Source organism: Penaeus vannamei, chromosome 7, assembly GCF_042767895.1.
Source record: "Penaeus vannamei isolate JL-2024 chromosome 7, ASM4276789v1, whole genome shotgun sequence".
Lineage (NCBI taxonomy): Eukaryota > Metazoa > Arthropoda > Malacostraca > Decapoda > Penaeidae > Penaeus > Penaeus vannamei.
Genome location: NC_091555.1, coordinates 33,091,104 through 33,103,603, shown reverse-complemented (window position 1 = coordinate 33,103,603; position 12,500 = coordinate 33,091,104). Strand labels below are relative to the sequence as shown.

The 12,500-nt window shown below is 45.6% G+C and overlaps 1 protein-coding gene across 38 annotated transcripts in view; it reads right to left on the bottom strand.

The window, feature by feature from the left end:
- ct (homeobox protein, cut) overlaps window positions 1-12,500 on the bottom strand; it is a 357,912-nt gene that overhangs the window by 136,455 nt on the left and 208,957 nt on the right. For all 38 annotated transcript variants that reach the window (XM_070123697.1, XM_070123698.1, XM_070123715.1 and 35 more), the window contains one exon: window positions 3,183-3,361. In XM_070123697.1, coding sequence (XP_069979798.1) covers window positions 3,183-3,361 — 179 coding nt within the window. The remainder of the gene's footprint in view (window positions 1-3,182; window positions 3,362-12,500) is intronic.

Below are 12,500 nucleotides of genomic sequence, written 5' to 3'. Positions count from 1 at the left end.
GTAGGTGAAGTGGTGAATGGGATAATGGCAGTTAATAGACATATAATTTCCTTGAGATGTTCGCCAAGACCATTCCAAACATGCTCGGATATTCACAAAACATCTTTGAGGTCTTTGAATATTCAGCAGTGCCAAAGGTCCTCCCCTGTTCTAATGCTGTCTTGAGTGCCAATATTCTGACAAATTGGTGCCTCCCCCTACCAACCCACCCCCCTCAGGCCTCTCCCACTCGAGCCAAGTAGGGAGGGAGGAGGGAGGGGTAGGGGGTAGGGGGAGGGGTAGAGGGAAGGGTAGAAAAAGGCAGCAGGGTAGACGATACTCTGCGACGGGGAAGGGAAGGGGGAGGGTGTGTGGGGGAGGGGGAGGGGTCTTCATAGGGGGCCGGGGAGGAATGCGAGAAAGAAAGGGAGCAAGAGGAGGGAACAAAAAGTCGAGACGAGGGGGATGAAAGAGTAAAAAATGAGCCTTAAGTTCCGAAAGACCCGAGAAAAAAAAGAAGAAAGAAATAAGAAAGATGAGAAGAGGAAAAATAAAGAGATAAGCCATAATCGTAACGAAGTAATGAGTTGCGTTAAAGAGAGGGAGAGTTAATAAAACAGAAGACTAAAGTTAGCACGACCCCTTATGCACGAATGACCAAGAACTAGACATAAACAACATAAAGATGATTGATACAGCAACGAATATGAAAGCAAAAAAGAAGAAAAAAAGACATGGATGTTGGCAATCATCTCCGCCATAATCAATATCACTAAAAATAAATAATCGTTCTCATAAAGGTCGTCATAAAAACGCAAAACATCAGGATCGAATCTGCCGAGCAAAACCCGGCGCGGCTCCCTGTCTCGGTCCGCCAGAACCCAAGTAGTCTGCCGTCGAGTCGATTTATCCGGGAAAGTTCTTGTTTCCTGCACACTTCACCTGTCAGACTATTTATTCCAACGGCTCTTTGTCGCCTGGCAACTCGTCTGGCAGATCTATGATTCACCGACGCTTTTGATAAGGATATGTAGACACATTATCAGATAAATACTTGTTGATGAGAACATTTTACATACCACAGCCATTAAAAAAGTTTTATATCAGAGACTTTTCGGCGTGTGCGTGCCAGCGACTGGCTCCAGCAGTGTGAGCTTTTGTATAATGATCTGATTCAACAACTATTTTTTAAAAGAGACGAGGAAATCATGTCCAGCCAACGCAGGCTTTCTTGCAACAGGAAGACAACAAAGCCGAGACTTTCTCTTCCGGAAAATTCAGCCAAAGATACCACATGTAGCGAAGGTTATTTAGCAGGCGTGGTATAACCCCAGACGCCACATTATATCCCCTGATGGCACGCTATACCCCCAGTTATACCCCGCGTGCCACGGACATGTCACTGTCAACCGCGGAAGGCGAGCGAGGGAGAGGGGGAAGAGAGTCACCTTTGTGTGCATTCGTTAGAGAGGACGAGCAGGGCTGTCTATACTTGAATTTCACGCGACTACGATTAATGGTGCGCCTGGCCTTCCGGCTCGGCAAAAGGCGCATTCCTCCCCACCTTTACACCGGCAACAAAGTACCCCAGACTAAAGCCAGTATGGCTTACTGGCGCAACAGACACGAGCGGAAGGCCAAATTCGTAGCCATTCTCCAAAGCGCACAATATGAGTCAATCCTACCTCATCACCCATAAAATTAATCACCTGAAAAACGTCGGGTTTGATGCCAACTTGTAAACAGAAGGAGCGCAGTGTTCAGCGAGCTCAGCTGACGAGTCGTTACACCGCCGAGGGTGCCAAGACGAGGCAGTTCGTTCGTTCGTTTGAGGTCGGGGCCGGAGAGGCTGTGCTGCCATCTATTCGCAATTAACGCCAAATGTGGCACATTCAGATCCGCTGTGGCGCATTTTTCTTGCTAGATTCTGGCGCTTTCGAATCTCTGTTGGTGCATTCTTGTCAGCCAACTCTGGCGCATAACTTTACCAAACTTGATGCTGAATTTTATATCTGTTTAAGCATTTTCCTTCACGTTACGCCACCTGAATAATTTCGGGGGTTGTGAAAGACACTGGTGTGTACATCACTCTAAACAAAGCAAGACTCCATTGCTACTGGCTTCTCTGACGTAAAATGTGGATGAACAAATAATGAGGAATACCAGATGTCTTGGCAAAAGCGGCCGCACGCTCTGAAATATCATTGAAGGAACGAGGAAATTCGGGTCTTTGCTGTAGCTACTGATGGGCGAGGCTAATGACAGAATAACACACTAGTCCCCTCACTCACCCCGGCGCGACTTTTCTAAGGACTGCACGACTATTTCTGACGCTGTAACTTATTGGTCTATATATATAAACGAGCCGAGTGTCTCTACTAATTCAAGTCTGCCTGAAATCTCATTTGATTTATTGAAACCTGTTCTCGACGATGCTGTCAGATATACGAGCGGGTTAGCTGTCTTTTTGTAAGGCTTGTGTCAAGTCATCATCACGTCTATTAATTTCGAAATAAAAGAAAAATCTAAAAGTAAAAGATTTCAAAATATAATCAGCAGTGAAAATATCGGACGAGATTTATATTCCAATACATGTGTAAAACTTCGAGTAACTCCACAAACTACTAACTCAAGACTTCGCTAACTCCGGTGGATCTATAACCAATAGCGTAATGGAAAGTAATTGTTGCACGCGCTTATAATGACAAGGGGAAGGGGGGGGAGGCAATAAAGTGTCTTCCATCAAAGGAAAATTGCATCGGTTACGTAACATCAGAAGGGAAGAACTAAGGTCCGATGGGCTCAAGTATGTCGATATATCGGTTATATTCGGGTAGTCTATCATTCGACAAAGCTCGATATATCGGCTCGATGTGACTGATATATATGGAGGATAATTCAGAAGAGTTCGACCTCGCGTTACATGCTCGCAGTTAGCGGCGTAGAGGATGATTGTCATTGTCAGAGCGTATTGTGCAGTCACTCGAATCGACGTCTGTGTCTGACATTCATGTAATAATCTATTATTCTCGATTTATGAGGGCTAGATTTATGAGGCGATATATTATTTCATCGTTAATACTGAATACTCTGACTTTAGAATTCAGTGCACAATGGCATCGCATCACGCCAGGCCAGAACCGACGGCGACATGACAGAAAACGGGACGCGTCACTGCAACAAAGACCAAAGGGAATACTCACTGTAGATCTCTCTTGGCTTCGTCGAGGCTGGAGTCCTGAAGCTTGAGTTCCAGGCGCTGGATGAGTCTGTTCTTCTCCTCCAGCTGTTCTTCCATAGCGTGCATCTGGGCAGCTGTGGCTTCCTTGACGCCGGAGAGCGCGGCTTGGAGGCGGGAGATATCCTCCACGAGCTTGGACACCTGCGGGAGAAGAGAGTGGCACGTCAGTGGGAGAATTTTCAGTCATGCAATCATCGCCCCGTCGCTGCTTTGATCACAGCGGGAAATCCAAAGGCATTAAGGAAACCGTGCACAAAGAATGAATGCGATTAGAAGGGGCCAATGTCAACACAAGTCGGAAAGTATCTCGTGATCATTCATCCACATTATTCCAACCCCTGGCGGTCGAAGCCGATATCCTGAATACACAAGTTTTACATCCCCGGCCCATTCTACCCCATAAGCAAGTAAACATCGGAACAGCCTTTGATAAGCACACAAATTCCTCGATTTGTTTACTTCCGCGTCTACGTGCGCCGGGAGAACAGCCTAGCCCCTCATTACGAAGTACCTTACAATACACATCCCTTGCTTTATTCGCCAGTTTCTTTACGCCGTGGCTATGAAGCCTAAGAATTATGGCCTTTGATCCCCCTCCTGTTACAAACAGCCTAGCGGGAGGTTCAACCCGAGCGTCGCTCCGTCACCAAGACAAAAGACCCGATCTGTGTGATTGTGACAGTTATGGCCTCCGCCAGCCCTACTGAGGCAGTACCGACAGCTTTTAATACGACACTAAGGAGTCTGCGAAACTTCTTGGCTCCTTTTCGGCGTGCGCTCGAGTTCTATTATTTGGGTGTGCTACGAGTAGCTTTGGAGGGGGGGGGGCGCTGAACCTATTTCCTATAGTGTTTGTTTCTTTTCAAAAAAATATTCTTTCAAGTGTCTTTAAAAAAAGGCGACTCTCCCAACTCGAGTGTGTGTGTTACCTGAATATATCGACTCACATCTTGTTTCTCAACCAGACTTAAAAGTACCGCGGGCGATTCATAATTATGGATTTATGATGATCTTCTTATTCTACGTGATTAATCTGACGTCTTAGGGTTGGCAGGCTAACGGCGTGACTAACAGGTTCCGAGTCCGTAACTCCCCAAAACTGTGTCAATAAAGGATCGACTCGGTGCCAAGAGCGAGTCGCCGTATGATATATATATATATATATATATATATATATATATATATATATATATATATATATATATATATATATATATATTGATTATGACGGGCGTATTAATCTAATGCCCCACCGAACCGTTCCTTTGGCACTGTTTTCTTACCATTTCCCCCCTGATTGTGACCCTTAGTGACGAACCCCGAGGTAAAACAGACATCCATTGCAAGTCAGAGGTCAGATCAGGAATGCTGCATCCCTGAAGACATTAAGTTCTTGCCTGAGATTAAGTGATAAGGCTGGCGACGCTGAAGGGGCTTGGGCTGGCGGAATACCACTTGGATGGCAAGGCGGAGGAGGCGGGGGTGAGGTGGGTAAAACAAGCGAATTTAAATCCATACAAACAAGTCATACGCACACGCATAGCCACAAAGATACAAACATACACGCATGCATATATACATATATATACGTAATACATGCATACATTATATCGGTCTATATCTTAAATCATTTATCGATGTACATAAACACACAAACACACACACACACACATACATACATACATACATACATACATACATATATATATATATATATATATATATATATATATATATATAAAGAGAAAAATGCAAGATTCCATTTCGAAAAAGGAGATTGAGAAGGGATGCCGATGAAAAGCGTAAGCGCAGAGGGTTTGCAAGACTTTGATGAGGGTTGAAAGACATTACTGATACGTCTGTTTCCCTTTCTTGCGAGCTTGTTTACTTCCCCGCGTAAGTGTGACTCTGACTCTAAGGGCCCCACGACCAAAAAATGAGACAAAAAGGAAAGGGCAATCAGTCGCTATCCTTGATCTTGTGTTTCACTTCACCGCAAAATCCTTTCCTCTCCTCCTCTCCCTCTCTCCCCTTCTTCCTCTATTCCCTTCTCCTTACCTCCCTCGGTGTTCGTCCTATCCGTCTCCCCTCCTTCCTCTACATCCCTTCTCCCTTCCTCTCTCTCTCTCTCTCTCTCTCTCTCTCTCTCTCTCTCTCTCTCTCTCTCTCTCTCTCTCTCTCTCTCTCTCTCTCTCTCTCTCTCTTCATCGTCTTCCTCCCTCGATGTCCCCCTCTCGCCCTCTCCTCTCTCCCCTTCTTCCTCTACATCCCCCTCTTCCTCTCTTCCCCCGGTATTCCCGTCTCGCCCCCTTCCCGTCTTCCTCTCCTCACTCGGTGTCCCCCTCTCGTCCTCTCCCTCTCTCTCCCCTTCTTCCTCCGTGTCCCTCCCCCCTCCCGTCTTCCTCTCTTCCCTCGGTGTCCCCCTCTCGTCCTCTCCCTCTCTCTCCCCTTCTTCCTCTCCGTTCCTCCCCCCCTCCCGTCTTCCTCTCTTCCCTCGGTGTCCCCCCACCCCCACCCCCCGCCACCGACTTACTCAGCCGTGTCTAACGTTCTGCACCACCAGACGAGCATAATTATAAAAACATACCTGTCAACGCCGGATCTATATGCCACAAAACACGGGCGGTCTACAGGGCATTAGTCAGACAAAAAGAAAACGTAAAAAAAAAAGAAAAAAGGCGACGGCTGGAACAAACAAGACGTCCCAGTGCTACGATATACATTAATAAGCGTGGCGTGCCGGTCACTCGTAAGCACGTGGCGAAACAAAGGTGGGCCGTGAGCTAATTCAGAAAAAAGAAAGCAAAAGGAATCGTGAATTCGTGTAGAATGCTAAAGAGCGAGAGGCAGGCAGCAGCCTATCGAGTCCTGCTCTGCTGTTGCTGGCACGGACCTCAGGCCAACCGCGTATGAATTTGCCGATGGTTTATTAGCGACTATAGATGGTTCGGCATTTGTTGCGGACCTCGGAGCGGACACAAACTCGACTCCGGATAAAGGCGACGTCCGCATGCAAGCTCGGCTGCGATGCGCTTTCGTGGCGGGCGATCGCTGGCGCGGCGTAGAAGGCTCGCACAGCAACGCCTGGACCCGGGGGCGCCGCGGGCCGAGCCGCGGGAGTCGAAAGGAGCGACAGCAATATCCAGCCCCGACGGCAAAATTCGCCCGAGCATTCAGACGCTATTGCTAAGCTCTCGAACAATAATTCAGTATGTTTAATCTAGGTCCGTTTGAGCGTAGCACTTGCCTAATAGGTACACATTTGGCTCCAATTCCACCAATATGTTACGCCGACCTCCCGTGAACGATCGGAATAATTATAAAATCGAATATGCATCACCGTAGAGCGCGCATGGAAGCCAAGCCCCGCGTCTGGACGGCGTCGCTATACCGGGGTTGGGAAGATCCACCTCAAAATACTTTATGAGGTCCCAATAGCCCTAAAATAATGCCGTTCCAATTTGCTTGCCAATGTCAACGCGTAACGATATGCCAGAAACGTATTATCTTGTTTCCTTTTATAGTAGGCAATTTCTAACCTCTCGTGCTACATCATCAAGGTCTATTCCCGAGTGATTACGATTGAGATATTGAAACTTATCATACCGGGGCATACGGGTAAAAATCGTCGGTCACGCGTGAAGCTAGGAGGTAGAACAATATACGTCTAGGATATTGTTGGTAATGATAGGTATCGTAAGCTAGAGAATATATCTTTATTTATATCATTACTAGATATATGCTTGGCACATGACTTATTCAAGCATATTGGTTTGATGCAGCGGATGTGTAAGTCATGTCGGTACTCCGATCTATTACCTATAAGTCCACCCTATAAAGAACACGTAAGTACACGCTGCCAAGACAAAGATTATTTACATATCTAGCGCGAACGGAGGGAACGCTGTGGCGGGGAAAAAAGGAGTGAAAAACGAACGTTTGATGTATTTTTTCTGACCGAGACTCGCAGTATACCATGCAGCGTTTAATCACAGAAAGTATTTACAAAAGCCAATATCCGGTGTATAGAAAGTTGTGCCGTGTGGCTAACGAATCGTGTGAGCTGATAACTGCGGCCGGTGTGACCAATTATGACCGAAAATAGTCGGACGATTAATGTTAAATAATCGGATATGCCAGGCATGAAGACGGCCACGTCACCTGGAATCCCGCAAAAAAACAATACGCAACATTTCGCTTCTTATACAAATATTGACGAAATGCGCAAAGAACAGCGAACTGAAAGGTGTAATGATCCTCGAATATTGGCCATAGAGCTGGGAATAGTAAATGACTCCGTGTGATGACACTATCTGTCCCTGAATATATTGATCACGTGTTGCAGAACAGGACGTTCTGTGCGATTTTCTCCCGTCTCAGGTATCGGCTGGTAGGAGAATGGCCCCGATAACCTCTGGGAATAAAGGCCGAATCGACAGCAGAAAGTACAAAATGCAGACGAGAATTCTTTTTCTCTCGCTTCGGCTCTCGACAATCGAAGTATCCATTCAAGAGGAGGTGATCGTGGGGGATCATAAATGAATGAATATCGAAGATCCATCCGTTCCAACTTTGGGAAAATGCAACAGCACGAAGCCAATGAAAATTTTATGTGTCAAAAAAGAGAGAAAGAAAGAAAAAAAAGGGGTAGTATCTACAGCATTCCGGGGATGTCGAGTGTAATTATGCTTCAAATAACCCCACAAACCTGACTAATGCCAAAGAACGCTCAAGCAACAAGAACCCCGCCATAAAAGCAAAAAGGTTCGAGCTCGCTGTGAAGAGGATCCGATCGCTCATAAAGGGATTGAGTAGCGACAATCAATGGCCGAAGTCTCCTCGATTATACAGCTCGATGTCAATTAATATTCAATACACCGCTCGCACGCCATGGGTGGAGAGTGCCAGGGAGATGCGCCGGGACTCTTGAATGAGAATGTTTATCGATCTTTATTAATTGTGATCGCGTGAATCACCAGAGGCGAGGTCGGGATTCTCGACCTTATGTCTTCTCTGTTCATGTTCTTACGGATGTCTTTTCCGCCTGTTTTGTGAGATTTTCGCCTCAAGCTGCTCTTTTTACACCTTATTTAAAAAGGTACACCGAAGTACTTTTCGAAGCCGCCATCATCATAAGCACCACCACAGCGGAAACGCCACTTAATTCCCAAACTATTAGAAATAAACTCGTATCATTGCATTCGCACACAAACAATTCCTACAAACAAATATTATTGTTTTCCCTTAACGAACATATATATATTTTGTGCCATATCAATATTCCGCACTTTTTTCCGTTAGACTCCCACAGGCTTCAGTCCGCCTAACAAATCGGCACCAACGGAAATGCACCATCGGTTCCATTAATTAAAAGCCGAACAGGGAATGGAATGGAATGGACCGGAATGGACTGGAATGAACAGGAACGGTCTGTGAACTCGGCGGTAGAGCTGTTATTTGTGGTAACTGAAGCGTTGCCTTCGGAGCTCGACAAACGATCTCTTCTCAACTAACGCTTCTAGTTATGAAAAAAGAGGAAAAAAGTGTTTCCCTTTGTCTAAAAAATGGACAAAAAGAATCATTGCGTATATCATCAAACTGTTGACACTGTAGACGAGTGTTAGGTGTACGAACTAAAACAGGAAATCATTAATCCGACTTGTAATATCACGTTTAATCACTTCAAATCACGATTCATCACAGCCGTTTGATTATTTCCCAAAAGCGGTTCAAAAGCCCGAAAATCCTCAGAAAATTTTTGAGCAATCAAACCCTATAAAAAGATTGAGCGCCACTCCAAGCCTCGATCAGAATTCCAAAGGCGTCTATTATGCAAATGATTTATCACGAAAAGGACTACAGGACTCTTGATCTCTCTTGATTTTTCTCTTAATTGCTTCGGTTGAATGTCTTCTTTTCATAACCGAGATCGCACATTGAGAAAAATCATAAGATCGTCAACGAGTCGTGTTTGTGGCTGACCCCGTTTAGCCGGTAGGGGAGCATCGGCCCCTATCTCTTAGTCAACGCGGCGACGCCCTGGCTTGACCCAGCACCCACGACACGCCGACACCTGCCAAGGAACCCCGGCTTGGCTTGGCTTCCCGCAGCGAGAATGCGTGGGCGCTGGAGTCTGACGGGCGCGTCCTGCCAGTGAGGGGAGATGGAACCCTTTGAGGAGCTGGAATGAGGGGAGAGAGGACGAGGAAAACCGGTTTTAAGGCCTCATTTATAGCTCATCTAATCAAGGGGGTGGCGCTGAAAGGCCATACAATCGATCAAATCAACTTTTTATATCAATCGCTAAGTAAAAAAATATATAAATATATAAAAGGGAAAATCAGCCTTTCATACACCTCTGTTAATATGAAATGTTTAGCTCGAATATGCGACTTGAGAAGTTGTAAACGTAAATAATCTATAGCGGCATTTTAGTGAACTTAATCTGTTGACACCACTTTAGCTTTATCGGTTACCAATCGTTGTTTGGAAAATCACAAAGGAAGGAATGTTATTATGGAATGATGTTCTGGTCTCGTTGTTACGTTTTGTGTACATTCCATCACATATCTGGTACTTTACTTATTCAAACAGACCACGATGGGATGTAAAAGCAAGTCCATGCGTTTTGTTCTGCACTCTCTCGCTCGCTCGCTCTCTCTCTCCCCTCTACTCTGTCTTTCTTTCTTTCTTTCTCTCTCTCTCTCTCTCTCTCTCTCTCTCTCTCTCGCTCTCTCTCTCTCTCTCTCTCTCTCTCTCTCTCTCTCTCTCTCTCTCTCTCTCTCTCTCTCTCTCATACACACGCAGTTACCTCACCAATTTCACTCTAGAATAAGCATTTTTACAGCTTATTGATAAAACAAATAAGTGCGAGGAAAAAAGTTACTGATTATCTGTGCGTTCATATCCTTGATAACATGATATAATATTCAGTGTGCTGCATTTACACATATATACAGGGTCTTATGGCAATACTTAATGGCATATCCTCATTGCAGCACAAAGCCGTGATCCTTTGTGCAGAACGAAGCGACAGGAATCAATTAATAAAGCCAATCTATGAAATACGTTCCCAGCGTCTTCGACATTTCTTGGTCAATTTAACGATAAAGAGGTGACGAGAGACCCTCGACCACACTCTTCAAGGTGGTCGTCGTGGGAACCGACTCCCCCCTCGAGGGTGGCCCATTGTCGAGCTCCCTCCTCCTCAAGGACCACCACTCCAGCCCATACTCTAGTCTGGGGTGGTCCATTGTGGCCTTACGTCGCCCTCCAGTCATCCCCGGAGTCTGTCCCTCCAGGTGGCCCTTATGGCCTGCGCCTCGAGTGTTACTTCCAGCCCGCGGGGGAAGGGAAGAGAAAACGAGGAGGAGGAGGAGGAGGAGGAGGAAGAGGAGGAAGAGGAGGAAGAGGAGGAAGAGGAGGAAGAGGAGGAAGAGGAGGGAGAGAGAGAAATAGAGAGAGAAAGAGAGAGAGAAAGAGAGAGAGAGAGAGAGAGAGAGAGAGAGAGAGAGAGAGAGAGAGAGAGAGAGAGAGAGAGAGAGAGAGAGAGAGAGAGAGAGAGAGAGGAGAGAGAGGTCTCCTTCGCCGCAGCAGCCGGGAATCGCGATCAGCCGGTCTGCCTCCCCGCGCGCGTCTCCCTTCCCCGCGTCCTGCCATAGATTCCCTTGTTTACTCGCCGTGATCAGAGTAATGGACCTTTGATGGGCTGGTATGGCATTCGTATCAGAATTCAGGGAAGACGATTTCATTCCGGGTAACATACTAATAGAGAGAACAAACAACTATGGCCGCTCCCAAATATAAAATATTCCCGAATGCTCTCCAATACAACCGGCACCCCCTCTCTCCGTGAAACATAATTTTATAAGCAAATATAAAGGCTCCATTGAAAGATTTGACACTTATGGTGCTTTCCTCGACATTCCTGTAAAGCCATTATGTTGTAGGGACAGAGTTGTGATTGGGTAAGCCCTTGAGGCCAGAATTGTGATTGGCCAAGCTCTTAAGCTCGAGTGGCAATAGTGTAGAGTGGTGGACAGTGCGGACTTTCTCGGGTTTCTTCGAGAATTGGATTAATATAAAGTTTGTTGAATTTTGATAGCAGACGATTATACTGTTTAGATTAGAATATTTGCATTTGCAGTCTCGCATGCCTGGCTATATTCTTGATACAGGTTATTATTTTATTTTCAAAAAATATAATGATCCCATGTTGCAGACGATGACGCTTCCCCCTTCGATCAACATCACACGCCAAGACGACACACGCGGACATGCCAAAATTCTGTAGCATTAATCGGGAAACATTATTCATACCGGCGACAACAAATATTTACCGCCAGTCCCATTCAACGAATCAGGTCTTCCAATACAGGCCCTGGATCAGCTGTCCCTGCCCTCGCTATTATGGCCAAAAGCGCCTGGGAAACTCTCTGCTCGAGCATCGTTGAGAATCTATAGAAACATCCGTAGATGTGAAGGTGAATTCCAAGCGTCGTTGCATGAGAGAGAGAGAGAGAGAGAGAGAGAGAGAGAGAGAGAGAGAGAGAGAGAGAGAGAGAGAGAGAGAGAGAGAGAGAGAGAGAGAGAGAGAGAGACTTTGATTTGAGAAGTATTGGTTGAGTCAGCTCTATAAATAATTTATTGCTCCCACTAGGCAGTTTCATTTTTATTTGTCTATTTATTCATTCGCTTACCTATCCTATTGTTTATTTCTTTTCCTTGCCATTATCTGCATTATCATGGCCATCATTCTCACGGATAATATTATCAATATCAGTGTTTTGTAATTTACGGCAATGAATTATTAACGTCATATCAAATGGCATGCAGATGTGCAGCATTGTGTGGAGGATGGAAAAAAAAGGTTTTTGGAACAGCGAAGTAAAAGACGCACTTTTGAGCGCCACAAAGCAAAGGGACAACGGGTTAAATGATCGAATGCATGTTGAATGAACCAGCAAAACAAAAGAACATCGCCAACGCACAATCGAATCTTCTATAAAACAATACCAGAGGATTAAAAAGCATCAGAGACCCGTCAGATCGCACCACACCGCATACACAGCCATGCCTCGAATGTTTATATTTTATAGTCGACATAATCGTGTTGATTGGCAGCGGACGGAGTTTTATTGACATATGCGTAATCGGTAACATGCAATGCACGTTCGCTCATGACATGTTTGACCGCTGAACAATTTGGCCGCTTGACCCTATGTTTTGTGCATTAGTTTTGACAGTGATAGATTTGCGCGTGGAATAGATACGAAATGCT